Raw genomic sequence first — 25660 nt, forward strand, 5'->3', positions numbered from 1 at the left:
AAATTAAGTTTGGCCAGCTTAAATGAAAAGTGATTTCTTTGTATACTATAAACCAACAGGATCACTCTATGTTTGTGTTCATTTATCTCTCAAAACGCCTAAACATGCTTTAAGCTTTTATAGACAGTTCTATTTAAAAAAAAACCTCTGGTATAGGGGATTGAACGTAATTTCCTATGCAGGCTAAAAGTATGTGTTCTACCCCTGAGCTACACAACCAACCCAATAAAAATATTTTTATCTAGAACAAATTTATGTTCTGATTACTGATATTACTGGCTGTATTTCTTTATTTTCTGTTTTTGGTACTGGAGATTAAATGCAGGGGGGCTTTATCACTGAGCTATATCCCCATCCCATTTTCTTATTATGAGATGGAGTCTCAATATGTCACTTAGGTACTAAGTTGCTGAGGCTGGCCTTGATTGTTATCTTCCTGCCTCCTGAGTCACTGTGACTACAGGTGTGTGCCACCACTCCTGACTTACTGGCTGTATTTCTTAGCACTGCATTTCTGTATTTTGGCATTTGAGGTGGCAGGTTCATCTTTCATTGAGAGTTCCAACCCTATCTTTAATTCTCCCTCTAAAAATTTTTAATTACTTCTACTTGCCTCCCCAGCCTACTACGTTGGCCTAGAAGCAGCTCTTATAATCATCTATTAGGGCTCCTGATCCACAATGATATTTGAGAAATTGTAGACACAGTCATTCAACAGTCTACTTTAGAGTCCTTGAGCACTTACAGGCTTCAGCTCTCTACAGAGCTGCAGTCTGGAGGGCAGTCTTACCACATTCTGTCTATCTCATTATATACTTCTTCAGAGCAAGGGAGCTCCATTCCAAACTTGATCCTTCTAGCCATGAAGTCAATATTATATCCAGGTCCCCTTTAACCCATGTGAACCTCATTTTTGGTCACCACCATCTGCTTCTGGACCTAACACCTATGTAGTCTCTGGGTTTCCACCATACTCGGTGCTTTTAGTTGTGCTCCATTTTTGTTCTACAGAAACATTCATGTTTTTTTTTTTAAATACTACTTTTTATACTTTATCAATAATGTGTTTAGGAACAACTGGGAAAGTTAAGTGTGAAATCACTGCACTGCATTATTAGAATTTCCCTAGCTATTTTCTATATTATGATCCAATTTCATCTTGGTCATTCATCCTTCAATTAACTAAATATCACAGCCCAATAGCTCACCTTTCAATTCCTAGAGCAAATTTTGTCCTTCGTTGCGGGGGAGATGGGGGTGTACCAGCGATTGAACTCGGGGGCATTCAACCACTGAGCCACATCCCCAGTCCCATTTTGTATTTTATTTAGAGACAGATCTTACTGAGTTGTTTAGCGCATCTCTTTACCTGAGGCTGGCTTTGAACTTACTATCTTTCTGCCTCAGCCTCCTGAGCTGCTGGGATTACAGCCCTTTTTTTAATGGAATCTCATGGGGCTGGGGATGTGGCTCTGGGATATAACACTTTGCCTCACAACCAGGAGGTTCTGGGTTTAATCCCCAGCACCACCAAATTTAGAAAAGAAAGAAATGAATTGGAATCTTATGATATTGCACCAGGTGGCCTTGAATTCTTGGGCTTAAGCAATCCTCTCATCTGAGCCTTCCAAGTGCTGGGATTAAGGCATAAGCCAGCTCTTATATGATATTCTCTTTGCCTAAGGATTCTTCACAAAATTACCTCCTCTTAAATTTTCAAGTCTCAATTTATAGTTAACCTCCTAGAACTGACACTTAACCAGGAATCCCTATTAACTACCCTTTCTGAGAATTTCATTTGTATTTTGTGTTAAGTCATTACAATTTTTAATAAGTTTATTTAATTTAATCTCTTGTCTGGTTCTAAAATTTCATATGTCAACTTTTGGAAAAGTGTACTGAATAGTTATACTTAAATAAACCTATCAGACCAGATTCCGGTTAATACCTATATCAATGTTAAGTTTATACGTATTTTAAACATTTTAACTTAATTTTTAATAAAATATTATTAAAAATTTATTTTAAAAAACAATCATAGGATTGATTACAGTTTTAGGTCTGTAATCAGGAATACTCTAATGTACTTAGTAGAGCCTGCTTTTCTTCTTATAGTAAATGTCTGAGATTTCCTTTTGTCACAATTTTTTTTTCCCCCAGAATGATCTGGAAAGCTCTGGGGGTTCCTGGGACCATTACAGAAGGTCTGTGAGTTCAAAACAATTTTCTCAGTAAAACTGTTAACTCTCATTTTCTCCTGATCATACAATGAGATTTCCCAGATGAGTGAGATCACAAGATAGAATGCAGAAGCTGTTATGAGAATCCAGTTGTTTTGTCTCAAATTGGACATTAAAGAGATCTGCAAAAACTTAAAACAGGGCCACTTTTCTGAGTTGTTTTATTCAGGAAAAAAATAGATATTACTTACAAAATGTTATTTATGTAAGCATGTACTTAGTTCATTTTTGTTGTTTTTTAAATTGTTCTAAAATTTTAAGTTCTAATGTGGTAAATATTGGAAGGCATATTTTTTTAAAAATCGTATTTTTAAAGTTCTCTAATGCAGTGTAGAGGTAACTAAGGATTAAACACAGGAGTGCTTTACCTGTAAACTACTATACATCCAATAATCCTTTTTATTTCTATTTTTTTGATGGTGCTGGGAATCAAACTCGGGGCCTCATGCTTTCCAGATTACCACTCAGCCACATCCCTAGCTCCACCTCCAGTCTAACTAAATTGTTGAGGCTGACGTGGAACTTGCAATCCTCCTGATTCAGCCTCCAGAGTTGCTGGGATTACACCAGCATGCATGGCAAGGTCAACAATAACTTTTAAAAATACAAAGGAGGGTGGGCTTGTAGCTCAGGGGTAGAGCATTGGCCTAGCACGAGGCACTGGGTTCCATCCTAGCAGCACATAAAAGTAAATGAAATGAAATAGTTATTTTGTCCATTTACAACTTAAAAAAAAAAAAAAAAAGAATATTAAAAAATCCTGAGACCAGTAAGTTTGGGAACCACTGATGTAATAATATACATCAAAGTTTTCCTTAAAGTTTCATTTTATTTCACATGTAGGTTAATAGCCATTAAATATTTTGAATCCTTATATAGAGCATTCTACCATAGAGCTATGTGCTATGTTCCAACCAAGTCCACTGTTTTTTGTTTGTTTGTTTTCTGGTGTGTGTGGGGGGGGGAGTGTGTGTGTGCTGGGGATTGAACCTAGGGCTTTGTGCATGGCAAGGCAAGAACTCTACTAAGTTATATCCAGGTCCACTCAGTTTTAAGACTTGATTCCAACAGTGAAAAAGTAATTATTTTATTCCTTATTGTGAAAGTCTAGATGGAAAAATATTTATCAGGTATTCCTTTCTGGAGAAGTTCTACTTTCTATATTTATGGCTTCCTGTGTTTCACGGACATGATACACATTTCATTATGTAACCAATAATGTACTAATACTACCACCACCACCAAAGAAAAAGCCTCATTATTGCAAATGAGACATTTTTTAACATACAAATTAATTTTAAATTTATTTCAAATGCACTGTAGGATCAGTATACAACTTGGTGGTGGAGTGCTTGCCTGGTATTCATGAAGCACTGCATTTGATACCCAGCACAACCCAAACCCAACCAAAACAAACCCCCCAAATCTTAAATGCATACTTAAATGTTTATCTGATTCATGAAGAAGGAACAAACCACCCAATACAAGAGACAGAAAATTATCAACCTCATGAATCATTTGTGAGCATATCCTCATTCCGTTAATCCTTTCAGCTTTCTAATTTTTCTTCACTTTCTCCGATAATTATTTTTGACTTCCTTTAATTTCACATATTTTTCATTCTCCTGTCTTATGTCAGTACTATCAAGACTACTAATTAAAATATTCTTGAAATCTACATGGAGCCAGGCATGGTGGTACATGCTTACAATCCCAGCTAGTGTAGGCAAGGGCAGGAGGATCACAATTTTGAGGCCAGCCTCAGCAACTTGGCAAGACACTGTCTCAAAAATAAAAAATAAAAAGGGATGGGGATGTAGCTCAGGGTTAGAGCACCCCTGGGTTCAATCTGCAAAAAAGAAGAAAAAAAATCTACTTGGGAACTATAGGTATCAATGTTGTATAGCCTGTAGAATTCCTTCCATAAACAGTTAAATATTTCAAACTACTACCAAAGTCAAATGAACATTTACCTCCAATAACTCTGATGAAACATCAAATTTGTATTCTCTGCCATTTTCTTCTTCTGGTTCCATACGCTTGTAAAACAGCATATATGCACTGTGTGTCTTTCAGAGGCAAAAAATAAAAAAAAAAAAGTATAGTTTCATTGTGACAAGGTATAACTCTAAAATTAGACATTGTAGAAGAAAACAATATAAAATTATGATACATGAAATAAATGATTACCTTTTCAAAGGAGAAATCCATAAATTTATCTGTAACAGAATCATAGGTCTTCGTCTGTTTAAAAAAAAATTTTGCTTTACAAAATGAATTTATTCAGCTATACTTATGTAAAAATTATTTCATAAACAGCTATTTAATACTTCAAAGTAAGTTGAAAATAGTTTTCAAATTATATTGCATTCATAAAAAACACATGTATATGGTTTTCAGATACAGAGTGCTATAAAACTGAGATAGAAAATTTCCGTGTAAAAAAGGAAAACAAAAGAAGGTGTGGCAAGGAAACAGTTGGTCTGGATCTAATTTTTGTAAATGTGATAAGTAAGTAGAAATATCAATATCAATATCAATATTCTCAGTAACCCTGTAAATAAGAAAAATACTATTTCCATTGTATTTTTCTTGATATTGATATTGATATTTCTTTATAGGCAAAATGTTGTCGTATATTTTGAGATTTCAAAATATTATCCATATGTACTCAACGAATTCTTAAAAAACAAAAAGTTTGAGCCTTAGAGTTATGACTTTTTGCAGATAAAATGGATTTGTTAGTATTTACATAAGGAATGTAACTGACAGGTGACAGAGAACTAAGTATCAGAAAAAGGCATCAGTCAACCAAAGATATCACAAAAGAAACCATGGAAAAGAAAACAAAACAGAAGGAAAGAGAAGAGTGAAGGTATGAGAGATGAGATCTAAGTAAGAGAAGATAGACCACGAAATATAGGAGGATGAATTTATAGAGAAAACTGCACATGTGGAATATAAAGTTCAGTGGTGGGGCTACTAAATCATTAGATATTAAAGTTCTACTGGAAATTCTGCAGAATTCTAGGTTGTGACAGAAAATATTTTTTAAAAGGCCAAAAGGGGGCAGGGAGCAACTGACAAGGAGGATTATGGGCATGACAATGGTAAGAGACAAATCTGTTTCTGAAAACACAGACTCAAAACTTTTTTTTCAAAGTACTTTATCAAAAATATGTAACAGAACATTAAAATAAAATGGACCTGTGATTTGGTAAACTACCTTTTAAGAGAACCCTGCAACTAACTTATCCCTTTCTTTTCAGGAAAAACTCCATTAAAAAAAAAATGTCCTAGAAATAACATCTAGAGATGTTTGATTTAGTGATAGGTCGAATGCTAAGTAAATAATAACTTTCCTTTCCTACACATTTCCAAATGTTAGCAACTGGACTATGCTTTCTATTCAGAACAGTAGACAAGAGGACCAAGAAGCAATGAGAAATCTTTCATTAAAACCTAGAATGGTCACAACCAGAAGTTATTTCAATTTCTGACCTCTGAGAATCAACAGGTTTATTTCTGTGTTTAATTTTTCCCCCTGGTGTTGGGGACAAACCCGGGGTCTCACATATGCTAGGCAAGCACTGTATTAATGAGCCACATCCTTAGCCCAATAATGTTCCTATTAAAACAGCTTTCAGGAAACTGGTACTACGCCAGGATAAATAGCAGATGAAGTAGTAAAATGTCTTTTTAATGTTCTACTATAAATTATTTAACAAAGGAGTTCCTTTTCTAACCTATAACTAGTGTTAGTAAGATTGCTGGTACCTTCAAAAAGCATTAAAATAATAAAAAGACTTCCTTGGGCAAGATTTTTGAGATTACATCAATAAATGATAATTTCTTTTTGCTCTAATTCCATAGAATTCATTGAGTAAACAATATGTTCCATCATAATGCTCTTGGCAATATAATTTAATTTCTGTACTATTATTTAGCTCTATTTTTAAGACTTAACTTTTTGATCAGACTGCTTGAGGGCAAAAACAGTAATTTTTAAATATTTCCTGTGTCTTGTGTATGCTATGAATATTCTAAACTTCCAATACATATCAATAAACTTTGGATTTAAAAATAGCAATTATAAAAAAGTTATGAAACCTTGTTATTGGATTTTATGATACCTGAAAAGTCACAAACCATTTATAATTCCTAAATGAAACTTACCGTCATCTCTCCACCAAAACACTCAGAGGCAAGTTGAGCAGAATCAAAAGGTTTTACCTCAGCATCATTAAAAAGGTACCTAAAACAAAACACATAGTATGAATCAATATGCATGTATATAATAAATCTCTATACTTGCCACTATTTTCACAATATTGAGATTATATGCTAATATGTGGCAAATACTGATCAAATTATTATTTCATGTGTTAAATTCTAACAAGTTCTTGATTTTACAACTCCTGGACACTACTAGAAGTTGGGAATGGAATTTCCTAACAGTCATAACCACCTTAAAATCTGACAGATCAGTCTGGGGATGTAGCTTAGTGGTACAGTGTTTGCCTACCCTGTGCAAATCTCTGGGTTCAATCCCTAGCACCACAAAAGAAAAAAAAAAAATACTGATAAATCCATTACAACTTAATATTAACAAAAACAAGGAATAGAAACTTTACTTAAATATAACACGTAAAGCTATTATATGGGAAAGAGAACTTAAGTCTTTGAAACTTTCTGGGCTAGGGTTGTGGCTCAAGTGGTAAAGTGCTCGCCTAGCACTGGGTTCAATCCTGAGCACCACATACAAATAAAATAAAGATACTGTGTTCACCTTAAAAAAAAAAAAAAAAAAAGCAAACCTAAAACATAGATATTATTATTAAAAAAAAAAAAAAAAAGAGGGCTGGGGATGTGGCTCAAGCGGTAGCGTGCTCGCCTGGCATGCGTGTGGCCTGGGTTAGATCCCCAGCACCACATACAAACAAAGATGCTGCGTCCGCCGAAAACAAAACAAAAAAATAAAGAAATATTTTTTAAAAACTCTCTCTCTCTCTTAAAAAAAAAAAAAAGAGAGAGAAATGTGGGAACTTTCAAAGATAACCATTTCAAAATTTATGATCAAGCAGGGTGTGGTGTCACAGACCTGGAATCCCAGTAGCTCAGGCAGCTGAGGCAGGAGGATCCTGAGTTCAAAGCCAGCCTTAGCAACTTATCGAAGCTCTATCTAAAAATATTTAAAGAAAGGGCTGGGAAGCCAGGCATGGTGGCATGCAACTGTAATCCCAGTGTTGGAGGCTGAGGCAAGAGGATTATGAGTTCAAAACCAGTCTCAGCTACTTAGTGAGACCCTGTCTTAAAAGAAAAATAAAAAGGGCTGGGGATGTGGTTCAGTGGCTACATAGCCCTAGGTTCAATCCCTGGTACCAAAAAAGTAAAGAAAGAAAGGGAAAAAAAATAACAACTGCCAAAAAGATTCAAAATATATTTATGGAAATTGGTAAGAAAAGTAAAAGACACCATGGACACAATGACTGAATAGGTGAGAAGTAATAGCTGAATGAAACTATTTTGCTAACTACAGATCAATTAACAGTTGTCTAATTTGTTCAAAGCAATATCCCTGAAACTGAGCACAATGCCTAGGCATACATATACTATCTACAGAGGTATCCAAAGACCACAAAACAGTTATTTGGTACTCAATAATTTCCCACTGTTAACTTCATAAAAGAAAATAAAATGTGTGGGTAGGAAAAGGCAAGGTTTTCTAGAGTAGAACATGGAAATAACTTGCAATTGGCATACATGAGGACTTTATGGCACCCTATAGAAGGCATTCAGCAAAGTGAATGAATACGGAGAAGGTAAGATTTGGAATGAGCAATTTTGACTGTGAATTTCCTAAGACTGTGTGTAAAAATCTGTGCCTATTCTTCTGAGGAAAGCATTCATCAAATGCTCGAGAATTCAGAGACTCATGAGTTTAAGAACTGATTCATAGTTTTTTGAAAGTCATTCTCATTTAAAAATTCTCTTTTCCTTATTCATTTCAGAAAGTTAAAAACTGAATACACCTGAAAACTACTTTAAACTCATACCTTAAAAACAGGGAAAAGAGGGGAAGAAAGTTAAAAATTCAAAGCAAAAAACATTTAAAAAACTCACCATTTATTATTTTTATAAGCATGTGGATTGACTATATCTCTGATGAAGCTATAATAGTGCCCACCATCTGCCGTTCCTGTGTGAACAGTCACTCCTATCAAGTCATACTCATAGCTCTCTGTGTCTTTTGAATGATCACTGACTTCCTTAAAACCTGAAATAATGTACATAAAATGGCAATAATTTTGATAACTGCCTAACAGTGACATATTAGGATCACTTTTTATACTCTGTATATAAAATAGGCACAACTACTTTATATATTAAGTAGGTATAAAAACAACTATTTGCTAGTAATTCAGGATTCATAGCCAACTAAGAAACATATTATACAAATAACTGGGAAACAACCAGATATTAGCACGTAATTATAGGAAACCACAATATATTAAATATAAAAATGTTCATTTAATCTGACAGGATTTTGAAATACATAATATATGTTTCATTCAATTTTATCTGTATTAGGAATTGGCAAACACAGACCTAAAAAAGCATTAGCATATTTTTGCCTTTTAGTCTCAAGGAAAACAGAGCACTGTACTGGTATCATGGTTCCAAATATCCATCAGGTAATAGAAAGCACAATGTATTAGAAGGTCTGTGTAGTTAGAAACAAAACACAAGATACACTTTCCATCACCAAACATATAAAATCTAGTTCTCAAAAGGCACTAAGGAAAAAAAAAATCACAGAATTGTTTAAAAAGTTTGAAGAAGATTTTTGACTTATGATCTATATATATATATCCCACCACCACACAAGAAAAAAGTAGAATTAAGAGTAAGAAAAAAGAGCAGATTTGGTTAACTTGAACACATAGTCTACACTAGATAGTGAATTTACAATTAGGTAAAAAGAAGTGTCAAGACATTGGCTGAGAAGCATGGATGGGCTCATTTAGGTGTGCAGAATCTGAATGTCAGTCACTAGTAGCCTAGCAAAATCCTTTACCTTGGCACAAATTTCTGCTCCCTATAAGCATGGAGTCATCATTGAACAATACAACAAAGCACAGATATTACAAAGTCCTACTACAGTTTTCCAAATGGTTTGATAAGAGGTGTAAAAAGTAAGATGTATATAAACAAGTCGGCTTTTTAACTTTACTTTTGTTTTCAAATATATCCCTATTGGACCATTTCCTGAAACTTAATATACACATATCCTAAGGGAATTCCCTAATCCCATATTCCTTCACATTTTACTTGCCATCTTCAAACAAACAGTATGTTCTTCTTTTGATACAACAACCTATATTCATTGTTTACATCTCTTATTTCCCATTTAGTGAGGGTAAAAAATTTACTGAACACTCATGAAGTGCTAAGCTGAAGCTATAGATTAAAACTTAGTTCTCTTTCCTAAAGCTGCATTGTAAGGTGGCTTCCTCATATCTTTAAAATGTAAATAAGATGCTGGCAAGATCCTCATTATGTAAAAGGCAACTTTTTGCTAAGGAAAAAGCGGAAAATGCAAGGTAAACATTGTTGCACATGTCTGTAATCCCAGTGCCTTGGGAGACTGAAGCAGGAGGATTCCAAGTTCAAGGCCTGCATCAGCAACTAAACAAGGCCCTGTCTCAAAATAAAATAAAAAGGGCTGCAGATGTGACTCAGTAGTTAAGCACCCCTGGCTTCAATCTCTAGTAGAAAGAAAAATAGAAAAGGTAAGACCCAGACGCTTTCAATTTTCTTCTCTTACTGATCTCCTTTCCTAAATCCTATAGTCCTTGAGGCACACATCTACTAGTTTAAAAAAGTATTGGTCTCATGAAGAAATAATTTGGTGCTTATCTAGTTATGAACTAAGTGCCAATTTCTTGTGTTTTTTTCCCCCTTTATGGTATAGGGGAACTGAAAACAGAGATGCTTTATCACACAGCTATATTCCCAGTCCTTTTTTTATTAGTGTGTGTTTGTCTCACTAAGTTGCTGAGGCTGGCCTTGAACTTGTGGTCCTCCTGTCTTAGCTTCAGGAGTAACTGGTATTACAGGTGTGCACCACAATACCCAGCTACCAAGTGTCATCTTTAACTCATTGCAATCTGCCTTCCTATTGCAACATGCAAATAAAATTACTCTGATAAAGATAACCTAAGACTTTCAACTTGTTATTTTTAGTCCTATTCTTATTAGAACAGTTCTTTCTCCTTAGCATTTAATTCTTAAGACCACATTCCTTTATTCTTGATATCTTTCTGAAATACTGACATCAATATTCCCTCATCCAGTGGCTTAAAATGGAAACAAGAGAGTCCCCTCTTCCACCCCCACCCACTAGAAGCCAACCAACTGAAATATAAGCCTCATGGGAGGCTTATATTGTTTTTGTCATCACTGTATTCTCACAAATTACATAGTACATAGGTATTCAATAACTTTTTACTGGATTCATTTATTCAGTCATAAAGTCTTATTAACTACATAAAATCTTATTAATACATATACTTCTCATCTCCCTTTGCACTCTTTCTTATTTAAGCCACAATTTTCACTGTGGTTTATAAGAATGGCCTCTCTACATACCTTTCATCATTCTCTAATCCATTTTAGAATAATCTTTCCCAAAGGCTCACCTATTTGTCAGCTCCCTGCTTACAATTCTTTTAATGGTTACATAGTAAATAAATATTATAATATGACCTAAGAACAAAAGAAAAAAAATGTTCTGACCACTGCATTTTACATGTCTCATTAACCAGTACTTCCCCACCCTCCCACCCAGGAGTTCCCAACTTCTTTTGAACTAACTCTTACTGAACTTCCTATCTCTGCTTAAATATTACCTTCCCATGAAAGTCTTGATTCTTCTATTGTTAACACATCATACTTTTAATTTCATGTTCAACATAAGACTTACCCCACTTAGATCTAAGCTCCTCGAGAGCAGCAATCATATTTATCTTGTTCCACTTTTATGTCTCCAATACCTAAAACATGATACTAGTAGAATACTAAATATTTATTGGCTAATTAATGTGTCTTCAAAAACATTTTCATTTCTAAGACTCAGTTTAATTTTCTTAACTATGTAGCTGATAATAGCTTTATGATTTCCTTGTTATGGAGACTTATAACACAGACAACTGAAAGATAGAAAATTACCTTCTTTCCTGTCACTTTTTCCCATAAGAAAATCTTCTGTATAGGGTGTCATATCCAAACGTAATGGGAAGGAAAAGTGTGTATTCACTTTTTCTTTCATCATAGTGACCATATTAAATGTATACCTCATAGTATTAAAACTCAGAATACGAGGCAATTTCTTAAAACATGCCCTGAAAAGTAAAAAACAAACAAACTTACTAAATATTGTCATTCAAAAATACTTTAGTTTGCTGTGTGGCATGCCTATAATCCCAGTGACTTGGGGAGAGGCTGAGTAAGAGTACTTCAAGTTTAAGGCCAGCCTCAGCAAATTGGCAAAGCTCAATGAAATTTATCAAGATCCTGTCTCAAAATAAAAAATAAAAATGGTGGGAGATGTAGCTCAGAGGTAAAGCACCCTGGGTTCAACCCCTAGTGCCTCCTGCCCCCCCCCCCCAAAGAACAAAATCAAAACAAAATGATCATCAGTTTCATTAACATTACACTATCCCTACTTTCAATAACCAACTTAAAGTAGTATTCTAAATCACACTCTTACTGAAGGTATACACCCCCCGAAACACTTACATGACTTTTTCCCCCTTTTTTCAAAGAGATATCCTGTGTCTAGGTAAGAAAAATTAAAGATCACAGTAGAAGACAGCAAATGAGGGCCGGGGTTGTGGCTCAGAGGCAGAGTGCTCGCCTAGCATGCGTGAGGCACTGGTTTGATCCTCAGCACCTCATAAAGTAAAATAAAGACATTGTATCCACCTATAACTAAAAAATTTTTTTTAAAAAAATAGCAAATGATGATAGAGATATCAATGCATACTTTGGAAGCATGAAAAAGTGCACATCATACTCTAGTAACAAGGAGGTATTTGGTTAAGTTTTCTTTCCCACCTTAAATAATAAGAATCAGCAGAACATGGTACTCCATGCCTGTAATCCCAGTGATTCATGAGGCTGAGGCAGGAGGCAGGCAGTTAGTTCAAAGCCAGCCACAGCAATCTAGGAAGAACCTAAGCAATTGAGCAAACCCCTCAATTATCTATGAGTGACTCATTATATTCGTCTATAGTAGGTAACTTTAGATTGATTCTCATTCTGTTTAAGTCCTTCTTCTTACCCTAATCCTAATTCTCACAGGAATTTGTCTTCTTTTTTATAACTGCTTGCATAGCTCTGCTTCCATGTGATTAGTTCTATCTATAGCTTTTCTCTCTTGCAACCAACCTGTTTTATGGAGATTGAGCCAAAGAATAGCATTCCATTCAAATGCACACTGACCTGAAAAAATATTTTCTTAACCTTATTGATGATGCTTCTCATTCTCTGTCTTCTGACATACATAGATCTTTTCATTTAAAAAAAAAAAAAAAAAAAATTCTTTGGTCCCAAAGTTCCTTCTAGCTTCTATATTCCCTGCTTTTTTTTTTTTTTTTTTACTGTCAAACTTGTAAAATGAATAGTTTATACCTAATGCCATGTAATCTAACAATCCTGCTTCTACTCCTACAACATGAAAAATGAATGACTATTTTGCTCACAAACCCAATACTTTTATCGCTAACATATTCTTTCATCTTTGTGAACTATGTCAATTGAAGATATTATTTTTGAAATTCTGTCCCAATTTTTTTATTACCATCCCAATTTTCTAACTTTCCTTGTCACTTTTTTCTCTGTACTTTTAGGATGGTTTAGGCCTCAGTTCTTTGCATCAGTTATGTTCTTTCTTATGAAGATATATTGATATCTGAATAATTGATTGAATGAAGCTAATTCAAAAATGTGGATGTCAACCATTTGATGTCATTGTATGTTACCAATCTTACTTTCCATTACTAATTAATATGAATTCTCTACTTGACAAAGGCTAGCCTAAACCTGACTATTTTTTGTATTGGGGATTGAATCCAAATGCAATTTACCACCGAGCTACATATATCCATAGTCCTTTGTATTTTTAATTTTGAACCAGGATCTCCTTAAATTGGTGATACTATCCTCAACCTTGAGATTCTTCTGCTTCAGCCTCTTATTCTCTGGGATTAGAGGTATATACCACCACAACTGGACTTCTTACAGATACAAGGTCTTATCTCTCTCCTTTTATTCCTAATGATAAATGGCATAAACTGGTCTTTTAATCCAATTTCTATGTATCATTCAATGATAATGTGACACCTGTATTTAATCACTCTATCCTATACCTGTCAATTTATAGTCCTTAAGAAACTTTCACTATAGAAGCCAAGAAGAGTACATGTACTTTGGTTTGTAAATAAACACTCTATCATATTCTACTGGGCATACAGTAGAGAGGTAAACAATCAGAATGACAGTGGTAAGTATTTGATGAATTAAAAGGTCAAAAAGAAAATCTGAGAGAACATAGGGTGCTTTAAAAATCTTTTGTGCCAGGTATGGTGGTACAGGCCTATAATCCCAGCAGCTGGGGAGGCTTGTGAGTTTAAAGCCAGCCTTAACAATAGAAGCCTCAACAACAGGAACTCAGTGAGACCTTGTCCCTAAATAAAATACAAAATAGGGCTGAAGATACAGCTCAATGGTTGAGTGCCCCCAGATTCAATCCCTGGTACCAAAAAATAAAAATAAAAAACAAAAAATAAAAACTCTTTTTTGTGCCAATCCATCTATTGTTTAATCATTTAATCCATATGAATATTCTTTGATATTTATTTTTTAGTTTTTTCAGCGGACACAACATCTTTGTTTGTATGTGGTGCTGAGGATCGAACCCGGGCCGCAAAAGAATATTCTTCGAAATAATAAAAAATTATAAAATGTTTGATATGAATTATAAAGTAAATCAATTTTTTATTTGAAAATACCTAAACTACTATTTTCCAGGTAATCCTCTGAAAAATTTACACTGAGGAAAAGTATTTTTGAACTGAGTACAAAAACTTAAAATAACATCAATACATAAAAAGAATCAGCTTGAACATAGCATGAAAAAATTATACAATAGTCTTTAACTCAAAAGTTAACTAACTTCTAAATCTAACTCTAACCCAGACCTCTTTCAAAGGTCATATAACAATAGGCAACTGCTTGCAGAGAACTCAAATTAAAGAAAACTTGAATTTTGTTAGATTATCTATCTCCCTAAAATCAGCTCATCTACACTATTTTACAGATCAGAATTTGGAAAGTCTCTATTCTTTTGTGCTTGCATGTCCTCACTATAAAAATGGGAATAATAATAGAAACTACTTAAAAAGAATGCTGTGAGGATTAAAGGAATAAAATCAAGTAGTCATGAGAGTAATACCTGCTAAACAGAAAATACTAAAAGATACCTATGAAAGAAGTCACTAAAGCTAGATACCTAAGAGGAAATATGATTTGGGGTAGGGAGGGAGTTTACTGGGGATTAAACTCAGGGGCACTCGACCACTGGGCCACATCCCTGGCCCTATTTTGTATTTTTTATTTAGAGACAGGGTCTCACTGAGTTGCTTAGTGCTTAACTTTTTGCTGAGGCTGGCCTACTAAGTTGCTGGGATTACAGGCATGCCACCGCACCTGACGTAAATGTAAATTATTATAAAAATGGTTATTTTCCTTCCTTTCCTGGGTCTGCTTCTAAAAATTAGACTTCTTGCACAAGGTTAGTGAGTCCCACTTTCTTTCTGTAACTGAATTTATATACCAAGTTATAATTCACTGAATAATGAATGAAAAGTTACTGCATGAGATTGAGATCCAAGCAGCTGAGTTTACATTAAACACAGTTTTCACAGTTTAATCTTATTTTATACCTAGTTTGTTTTTTACTTCCATTGGATGATTTTATCAAAATGATAAAAATCATCCAGGCACAGTGGCACAAGTCTGTAATCCTAGGAACTTTAGGCTGAGGCAGGATCTTCACAATTGTGAAGTCGGCGTAGGCAATTTAAGGAGACCATGTCTATCTAGAAAAGGGGGTCAGGGGCCTATACCAGGGGAAGGGAGACAACTCAGGGGTAAAGCACCCCTGGGTTTAATCACCAATACATAAAATGGATAAATTTTGTATTTCAAACAGCATACCTTTTTTCAGCTCGTACTTTCTTCCCGCAATGAGAACAAGTATACATGTTGTCACCTTCTAAGGTGTCTTTAATGGTGACTTCATCAAGAGACTCCTATGTATAAAACCACATTTTAAAAGTTCATGTTGTTATTGTTTACAGCATGTAAACATACAAAAAGCATTAAATGGGGCTGGGTTATGGCTCAGTGGTAGAGCGCTTGCCTAGCATGTGTGAGGAACTGGGTTCAATTCTCAGCACAACATATAAATAAATTAATAAATTAAAGAGCCATTGAACAAAAGAAAGAAAAGGCAATAATTACAATTTGGGCAGAATAAATCAAATTTGTTTTAAAACAGTGACTGTTTAGTAGTATATCATTTTTTTCCCCTCATGAATCTTACTATAATTTTTAAAGAGCTAAGTATTTATATTTTGATTGGACAAAAAATATTGTGTGTTGTCCTACCTTTAATTTTATTTGATCAGCAGGCCAAGAATAATATACATGAAAACATAAAAATGTTAATTTTCTTTCAAGATGACAAACTTGTTATATCAAAATAATTAAAACATAAAAGGTCTAAATTATACAATGTTACTCACATAAATGTTCTTCATATCAGCCACCTGGCACCTCACAGTATAAAACTCTTCAGCAGTTTGACTAACATGTTCACAATCCTGATTGATCAATGGTCAAAAATTAGTAATTTTTACTGTAATGAGCTAAAATACATTAAGATCTCCAAAAGCAAAAACCAGGTAAAATACTTACCAAGGACACAACATTGTTGGTAATTACACCTCCAAATAAACTTTTGACGGTATTTTTCTTTAATGTAAAACAAACAAAAGTCAGAAATGAAAATGTAGGCAAATCTTCATAAACTTCAAAGAAACTTTTCAGTATTCTAGTACTAACCAGTTCTGGAGACATTTCTTCAATTTTAGTAATCAGATCAGTAAAAAATTCTGTCATATCTTTCTGTTCCCCAGTATTCAGAGGCTGCTTATCCATGGTGTATGTTTTACAAAAAGGTCTAGGATTATATGCTTTGCATTCACTCTCCTATAAACCAAAAGAATTTGTTAAACAATACCAAGAAAATAGCCACAACAGCTTCTTAAGTGAATGAACAAAAACAATAAAACATGTGGTAAAGCTACAAGGTTCTCCTAACTTCATTTTTGTTTCATTTTTCATACCAATTTAAATTTAATGGTTTCAGTGCCAAAAGATGCTTAAATGAAGCTTATGAAACTATTTTTAGGTAAAGGAATTTCTGTAAGAAATCCTTGACTCAAAGGACTCCAATTTGTATTGTGAAGCATAAATACAAAAACATTTGTAGTAAGTAAGTTTTTTTGGAGGGGGTAGAGTCTAAGGGTATACTGGGTACAGAAACCAAAGGCTCTTTATCATTGAGCTACATCCCTAGCTCGTTGTTTTTTGTTTTTTTTTTTTTCAGTGATAGATGGACACAATATCTTTATTTCGTTTGTTTATTTTTATGTGGTGCCGAGGATTGAACCCAGTGCTCCATAAGTGCGAGGCAAGTGCTCTGCCACTGAGCCACAACTCCAGCTCCATCCCCAGCTCTTTTAATTTTTGAGACAGGGTCTCACTAAGTTGCCCAGGCTAGGTTCAAACTTTCGATCCTCCTGCCTCAGCCTCTCAAAATTACCGGGACTACTGGCATGCACCACTGCCATCACGCCAGGTTGAATAAATCTTTCTACAGATTGAACTTTCTTTTTCGATAGTTTGTTGTTGTTGTTGTTGTTATAGTTTAAAATAGTAGTTTTTGTGTTGGGGATATAGCTCAGTTGGTAGAGTGCTTGCCTTCATGCACTAAGGCCACAGGTTCAATCCCCAGCACCCCCCACACACATACACAAGTTAATAGTGTTCTGTATCTCAGTGCAAATGGCACATTCCTGCTCTCTTAAGAAGTGCATTAAAAACAGAATCAAGGGATGACTATTAAATCTTTTAATTTAAAAAAAAATTTTTATTCAGGCTGGGCATGACAGCACATACCTGTAGTCCGAGTGACTTGGAGGCTAAGGCCTGAGGATTATAAGTTTTAGACAAGTAATAACAACTTAGCAAGAACTTGTCTCAAAATAAAAATAAAAAGGACTGAGGATGTGACTCCATGGTAATACTCCCCTGGGTTCAATCCGTAGTACAAAAACAAAAGAACTATTTATTAAGTCCCTATTATGTATTAGTAACTGAAAAATACAAGAATAAATTGTGTCATAATAACTGTACTCAAACTTCAATACAAAAGGTAAAAGTAAAAGGCATGGAGACCTGGAAACACTGTGGCGAGTCTGTGAATTCTGTCCTGTTTAAGGGGTTGAAAACCAAGGCTGACAACAGAATGAAAATGGAGGAGTGACAGTGATGCAGGCAGGTGTAATAGCATAAATATCTATACAAGTAAGAAAGCAACAGAGTAATGGACTCCAAAGGGGGTACAGATACTGAAGGTTGAGTCTGGATATGTGGAGGGATAAGGAGATAAACTTGAAAATCACAGACAATATATGCCATGGGAGAGGACTATGAATATCATTCTGTTCATCATGAGGAATCACTGACAAGTTTTAAGCAGGGGATTAATAATTTTGAGATTTGTTATCTTTTTTACCTTTGATCAATGATTACTTTTATACATTTAAGGGTAAGAATTAAGAGGGCAAGAGAAATCAGCCAGAAAGCTCAAGGCCTAAAAGAGGTAACTCTGTGATGGGAAAAAAATCAGACACAAGGACAAATTAACAGAATACAGACAACAACTGAGAAAGGACTCTTAAAAGTCATTATGACAAAGACCACAGGTAACTAAAAAATTAAATCTCCATGTGTTTTAGATTTTGTCAGAAGGCATATCGAATTAGTTTCTCACCACAATTCTGGAACTTACCATTAAGTATGTAAACATTTTCTGAAGTTCTAGAAGTGTAGTTTTGTGTTTCATATCTTCTGAATACTGAAAATGAAAACTTCTGTCAAAACTTGTTGATGGTAGTAAATTGGACATTCTAGCAAACAAAGTCATGCAAAGTGCTCAACACTGTATCTGTTTTCATCCTTTTAGCTATTTGCAGGAAAAATACACTTTTTATTCTTTCTTTAGCAACTACAGCATTCAAAAAACTGGAACTCTTTTTTCTCTACAATAAATAAAGCTATCACCATTATGTCAAAAAACCTGAATAAACAAATCTTAGAAACATTGCTTTCAAGATCAACACTTACATGGTACATGTTGACTTACAAGAAAAAACATTTTAAGTATTCAATGAATTGTCTTTTACAAGTAAATCAATACATTGAAAAATAATACTGACCATAATAGTAAGCAATATTTCATCACCATCTAATCATATTTTTACTTTTTTGGGAATGGCATATTCTGAAAACTAAAGAGGAATATTGATCATGATCTTTGACAACCATCTAAATACTAAATTGCCAAAAACAGAGATTCAGGAATCTAGCTAGGGACTTAGACAAAAACACTGACCTTACCAGAGAGACTCACATACATGCTGGACACTTTCTAGATACAGCCTATTATTATTCAAGTAATACTCTGCAAAAATAATTATAGTATACTCCTGACAAATGAGGCTTAATATTTCACGAGTTTATGAGGATAGTCACACCAAATGACATTTTCTAACATATAATATATCTGATATATGCAAAGTGCTAATTCAGAATAAAAAACAATAAGATTAATAATGTGAATGGACTTAATGCCACAGAAATGTACACTAACAAATGGTAAAATTCTATACTTTCTGTATCAGAATACATGTAGTTTTGGTCAATCTTTCTGTGAAAAGGGAATAATAAAAACAACGGAAGTTCTGGTATTAAAGCATCAACTTTCCAAAGTCATGTCAAATTCTATTAAGAGTTTTCTATGTAGATATTAAATTTCAAGAGCACTTGATCAATGAGCCACACCTCCAGCCTTATTTTGTATTTTTTAAGAGACAGGGTCTCACTGAGTTGTTTAGTGACTCACTTTTGCTGAGGCTGGCTTTGAACTCAGGATTCTCCTGCCTCAGCCTCCAGTGCCATTGGGAGTATAGGCATACACCACTATACCCATCTCTCATGGTATTTTGTTGTTGTGTTGTTGTTTTGGTTTTTGTGTGGGATGGGAATTGAATCCCATACATGGCAGGTTCTACCACAGAGCTGCATCATCAACCCTTTTTCATTTTTAGTTTGAGACAGGGTTTTGCTAAATTGCCCTAGCTGGCCTCACACTAGAAATCCTCTTGCCTTAGCCTCCCAAAATACTGGGATTATACTGCCACTGTGTTCAGATCTAAGTTCAGTTTTTAACCTAAAACACCACTAGGAGTCTTAGTTAGCCTATCTGAGTGTTCTTTCTGTCCCTGCTAATTCCTGACAGTCCTAATAGCTTAAAAGTGGTCATTAATATGAAGAGACAATAAGAAATAGGTCAAATCACCAAGAAAAACAAAAAACCCTGGAAAAATGCTTCTCTGATAACTAATGATTTTATAAAACTATGAAGATGGGTCCACCACCTTTAGTCATAAAAATTTCTGTAAGCTAATGAAACTCTCGTTGAACTACTTTGTAGTTACACTCAATCTACAGAGCTGATAACTTAGGAATATTCATATACATGATGGTGAATACCTGGAATCCCAGTGGCTTAGGAGGATTTCAAGTTCAAAGCCAGCCTCAGAAATTTAGCGAGGCCCTAAAGCAACTTAGTGAGACCCCTGTCTCTAAATAAAATATAAATAAGCCTGGGTATGTGACTCAGTGGTTAGGCACCTGGTTCAATCCCTGGTATAAAACAACAAACAAAAACCCTGTCTCAAAATAAAAACAAAAAAACCTGGCGATATGGCTAAGTGGTAAAGCATCCCTGGGTTCGATCCCTAGTACCTCCATACACACACACAAAAAATCATATAATCAAAGCCAAAACCCAAACCTTCTTGAGTATACTGTAAGTTGGAGACTTCAAAGAATAATTTAAACATATTAAATAATTCACTGAAGGCATATAAAGTATCATACAATTTCATTAGTGGGGGGAAAAAAGCCAGGAGATAAAGATAACATGATGGAGGAAAACAAAAATAAAAATGCAACCATAAAAAACATCTGCAAGGGGTTGGAATCATAGTTCAGTGGTAGAGTACTTGCCTAGCATGTGTGACACACTGGGTTTGATTCTCAGCATTGCATATAAATAAAAATTTTAAAAGTAAAATAAAATAAAGGTCCATGGACCAAAAAAACCCCAAAATTTGCCAAGAACTTATTAGACAAGGCAAATTAAAAAATAATCCATGATGAACAAAATGAAGACAAGAAAGAAAAAGTGATAAAAAAAATAAATGAAGCAGAACTTATCCAAACAAACTGAATCCACAAACTCATTATTTACATAAAAGAAACATACTCAGTGATTCTGGTAGTACTTCCCTAGTTTGTTTTGCTTATTTTCTATGTAATTAGAACTTTTATTTATTTTTACTGAAAATATTTACTGTATACACTGAATGTGTACATTCTACAACTGTGTTCCTTTGAGAAATAAATTACTGAATCATCTACTCAAGTGTAAAAACAATGAAAATATACACATTAACTACTTATATAATGAGTTTTTCTCTCATATTTTTACTCATAATTCCTCAAAAACTATTTTAGTACACCACAAATTAACCAAGATTTATAAATAAAATTTTAAAATTTGGTCTTTTTTTTTAAGTCTTTTAATATCAGAAAAACTCTACCTTGGCAGTGAAGACAGCCTGTCTTGCTTCAGGTATCATATAAAGTTGCTGAATAGTGGAAGCCAAGTAACAAGTAGCTCCAAGGTTAGTCAGGCCAACAAATCTACACTCTGCCCGGACATCCTCATGAGGCCAGTAGTCCCACTTATAAGGTGCATGGGCTGCTGAAGAAAAGAGGGAAGAAAAGATGCCCCCCAAAACAAACTATTAAACTCAATATATTTGGTTATTATTAACAGCCATGACCTCCACTAGTTATCTAGTTTATATGAAATATTTTTTATAATTTTATAAACTGTTAGAATACATTCTAAACTCATTCTTTTAAAAATTCAAACTTGACTGTCAAAAATTTGATTTTATGTGACACTAAATTATTTTACCTAAAAGAAGCCAAAATATTTAAAATATTTATTTAAAAAACTCTTCAAACTTGTTTGTTCAAACCAATGTTTACTTTGCAACTTTCCTATTCTATTAATAATGGTTTAAGTTGTTAAAGTGAGTGAACTGAATTCTTTAAAAGACACTTTCCAAAATCTCATTTCTGCATTCAAAATTTATAAAGATGAAAGGTAAAGAAGAATGCTTACACTGCATGTGTTGTGCCATCACCCAATTGTGTATTAGCCTGTAGTTCTCCACAGACCCCTTTACCATCTCTACTAACAAATCATAAGCAGCAGCTCTTGAAGAATGTGATTTGCACTTTGGCTGTTGTCGATCTTTCAGACTGGGCAACAAAAACAGGAGATTGAAGGTATCTCTTAAAAACTCCTAGAAAAACAGAAAAGTCAAATACATTATCTAAACTTCGATATTAATTACTTTCTAAAAGCAAGGAATAACAGAATAGGAATATAAGACTATCTACTATTAAAAAGTTATCCTAAAACTTAATGGCACCATATAATATTATCTGAAAGTCTTCCTAATATTCACTTCTTTTACAGAAAATGGAATACACCGAGTTCCTTTACTCTTCCCTTCCTCTTAATATCTGACAGCTCCTTCTTACACCATCTATGCATGATGTTATTCTTTTCCATTCCATTAAGTGATCAGAAATTTGTTAAGACCTCATAACTCCTTACTCTTGCCTTATAACAAATCCCAGAGATACATCTGTACTTATTTATCTGTCTTCTTATTTCACACTACTAATAAAAACAACAATAGCCAACAGAGTAACTTCATCACACTGAGCATGTAAGTGCTACTCACTCTCGAAAAGGCCCCAAAATGAAAATCAACAAAGGTTAGGAACTTTTCCAATAGTCTTACAGTGGGCGAGGCAGGTGCCAGTCAGGATTCAAGACACTATAGTCTTAACCATTATAACAGGATTCAAGACACTATAGTCTTAACCATTATAACAGTGAAGTTCAAACTGAACTAACAAGATTTGCCATGAGTTAAATTGTTTTAAGAAAATCAAATTCTGTATCTTCACTCTAGGTATGCTTTTTCCTAAATTTAATCTGCTTGGGAAAGAGGTGCTAGGTTATCTTTCCACTTGTCCTTTCTAAACTGGTATTCTTACTTTGCTATATTTTACCTAGTTATTTCCCTCAAGCTTTCCAAATACTACTATGGCACATTCTCTGGGGTACCCTCCCAAGGTATAATGCAGAATAAAGGTAACATAATAAGATTGAAATATTCCTACCTTAGCCTTTAGTAAGGCTAGCCTTTGGCTGTAGTTTGGTAAATGCACTTATAAACAAGTTCCTTCAATGACATAAAACTTTCCCTAAGTAATAAAGGTAGCTCAATGTGCCCAACTGTATATAATTAATGCTGAATCTATGTTTTCCTTTTTGGGAATCTGGAATTTCAATGACCATTCAGTTATGTAGTTCATATGTGTCCATATGAACTATAGATAAAACCCTGGATATCTAAGGCTCAAAAAGTTTCCCTGGGTCGGGTGCAGTGGCACACACCTATAATCCCACTGGTTTGGGAACCTGAGGCAGGACTATGGTGAGTTCAAAGCCAGCCTCAGCAAAAACAAGGCACTAAGCAACTCAGCAAGACACTATCTCCAAATATTTATTTATTTATATATATAATTTTAAAGGGCTGAGGTGTGGCTCAGTGGTTAAGCTCCCCAGAATTTAAAAAAAACAAAAAACTTCCCTGGTAGACCACATTCCACTTACTTTGACCCACTCTTTGCTAAGGGAAGCACTATCTGTACACCTCCACCAAAGAGGACTCCTGGGAGTCTGCCTCTGATTTTCTCTAGACTATGCCCCATACATCTTTTCCTTCTGATTTTACTTTGTGAACTCATTTCTCTATAATAAATATTAGCCATGAGTACAACTATATTCTCAGTTCTGTGAGACAAAGAATGTATAATTCATAGTTTGACTTTGCAAAGAAAAGCAGGTATGGCTAAGAAATAGAGAAAGTGAACAGGGGTTTATTTTATGTTGTTGACCCACAAATAAGATTTCATCTTACTCATATTAGAATTCAGAAATAAGATGACTGTCATAAAGACATAAATGAAAACATTTACTTCATTTGGAAAATAAAGTCAATTGATTCAAACAGAAAGTTTCAATTGTCTAATAAGTAACTTAACAATGAACTACTTCTGCTCACCAGTATAGATCCAAGAACTAGATAAGCTACATTCTAGTAGCTCCAATGTTTTTTGTTTTGTTTTGTTCTGGGGGAGCATGATTTAAAAGCCTGTGATAAAAGCATTTCATCAGAATTACTGGCCTTTAAACACACTAAAATGAACAGTATTTTTTATTTTGTTATTCTGAGTTCATCAGAAAAACAGGTGTCTCTAGGAAAATAATAATATCTACATAAACACATCCATTTGGTAAATATATTTTAGTATGTTCCACAGAAAGAACTTACTCAAAGTGCTGCCTGAGAGAATATTAAAAATAATTTTTATTTATAGATCATAGTGTGATTCTGACATGTAACTCAGAAAAAAAGAAATTGTGTTTAGAAAGCAAATACCCAGGAAAAGTAAGTTTTACTTATGTGCCAGCCTCTGAGGATTCTTCAGTAAAAAGTAAAGAATCTGTGTCTCCAACCCTGGTGCTCACCTCTGCAGGGTTTGTGAATGTTTAGACCCAAAACATGCTCGAGATGCCAGAAGGCACATTATTTCAAAAAGGAGCATCAGAGGCTTGACTGTAGATTGGGACAAAGGCACAAAATCAGATTACTTGAATCATAATTGTAGACCACACTTACTTTTTCTAGAATGTGAAAATCCAACAGAAACAAACAATGAAGATTATGCCTGAGCCAGCATGGTGGTGCATGCCTGTAATCTCAGCAACTTTGCAGGTTGAGGCAGGAGGATTACAAGTTTCAGGCCACCTTAGGCCAAAAAGTGAGACTTGTGTCAAATTAAAAAAGGGTTGAAAATGTGGCTCAGTGGTAAAGTGCCCCTGATTTCAAAGCCCAATACAAAAAAAAAAGAAAAAGAAAAAAGCGTGAAGTTGTAAAAAAGGAAGATGACTAAGGGATTACAGGGAGCATGGATGAGGCACATAAGGAACAACGAGACTCATGGCAAAGCATGAATCCAGGAGAAGATAAAAATTTCCAGGAGTTAGCCAGACATGGTCGTATTGCATATAAATGAGAGACATTCTGTCCATATACAACTACAAATATAAAAATTATAAAAAAAAATAGGTGGACTGACCACCCAAGCATGCTTGCTTGCAAAACTTTGTTCCATAGCACATGTTCTGCAGAAGTAAGGTTTGCCTTGCTGAGCTACTTCCAAGCATGTGTTTTGATTCCTTGCAGCACTCTAGTACTTCGAACTACTGGAATACTTCAATTTTATGAAGTATTGGCCCACTCTCTTTCTCTCTCCTTCTTTTTTTTAGTTGTAGATGCACACGATATCTTTATTTTTTTATTTTTATGTGGTGCTGAGGATCAAACCCAGTACATCACTCATGCTAGGCAAGCACTCTGGTGCTCACAAATGCAAGGCAACCACTCTACCACTGAGCTACAACCCAGCCTTGCCCTTTTTTTTTTTTTTTTTTTTGAGAGAAAGAGAGAATTTTTTAATATTTATTTTTTAGTTTTCGGCGGACACAACATCTTTATTTGTATGTGGTGCTGAGAATCGAACCCAGCGCCATGTGCATGCCAAGCGAGTTCACTACCGCTTGAGCCACATCCCCAGCCCCCTGGCCCATTCTTAAATAAAAAAATAAATCCAAACAGAGCACAGTGGTGCGTGCCTGTAATCTCAGCAGCTCCGGAGGCTGAGGGAGGAAATTAAAAATTAAAAACCAGCCTCAGCAAAATCGAGGCACTAAGCAACTCAGT

General features: G+C 34.6%; 1 protein-coding gene across 4 annotated transcripts in view; it reads right to left on the bottom strand.

Moving 5' to 3' along the window:
• The window catches only part of Usp34 (ubiquitin specific peptidase 34), a 217367-nt gene that overhangs the window by 45545 nt on the left and 146162 nt on the right, over window positions 1-25660 (bottom strand). For all 4 annotated transcript variants that reach the window (XR_011704346.1, XM_071601613.1, XM_071601614.1 and 1 more), the window contains 12 exons: window positions 21916-22099; window positions 21323-21483; window positions 18445-18510; window positions 16431-16577; window positions 16284-16340; window positions 16112-16189; window positions 15522-15616; window positions 11472-11644; window positions 8364-8517; window positions 6417-6495; window positions 4431-4484; window positions 4214-4309 (listed from right to left, as the gene is read on the bottom strand). Coding sequence is in view for 3 of the 4 variants with exons in the window: in XM_071601613.1 (XP_071457714.1) it covers window positions 4214-4309; window positions 4431-4484; window positions 6417-6495; window positions 8364-8517; window positions 11472-11644; window positions 15522-15616; window positions 16112-16189; window positions 16284-16340; window positions 16431-16577; window positions 18445-18510; window positions 21323-21483; window positions 21916-22099 (1344 nt within the window). In the remaining variant the exon portion in view is untranslated. The remainder of the gene's footprint in view (window positions 1-4213; window positions 4310-4430; window positions 4485-6416; window positions 6496-8363; window positions 8518-11471; window positions 11645-15521; window positions 15617-16111; window positions 16190-16283; window positions 16341-16430; window positions 16578-18444; window positions 18511-21322; window positions 21484-21915; window positions 22100-25660) is intronic.

The sequence above is a fragment of the Marmota flaviventris genome, chromosome 14 (assembly GCF_047511675.1).
Source record: "Marmota flaviventris isolate mMarFla1 chromosome 14, mMarFla1.hap1, whole genome shotgun sequence".
Classification (NCBI taxonomy): domain Eukaryota; kingdom Metazoa; phylum Chordata; class Mammalia; order Rodentia; family Sciuridae; genus Marmota; species Marmota flaviventris.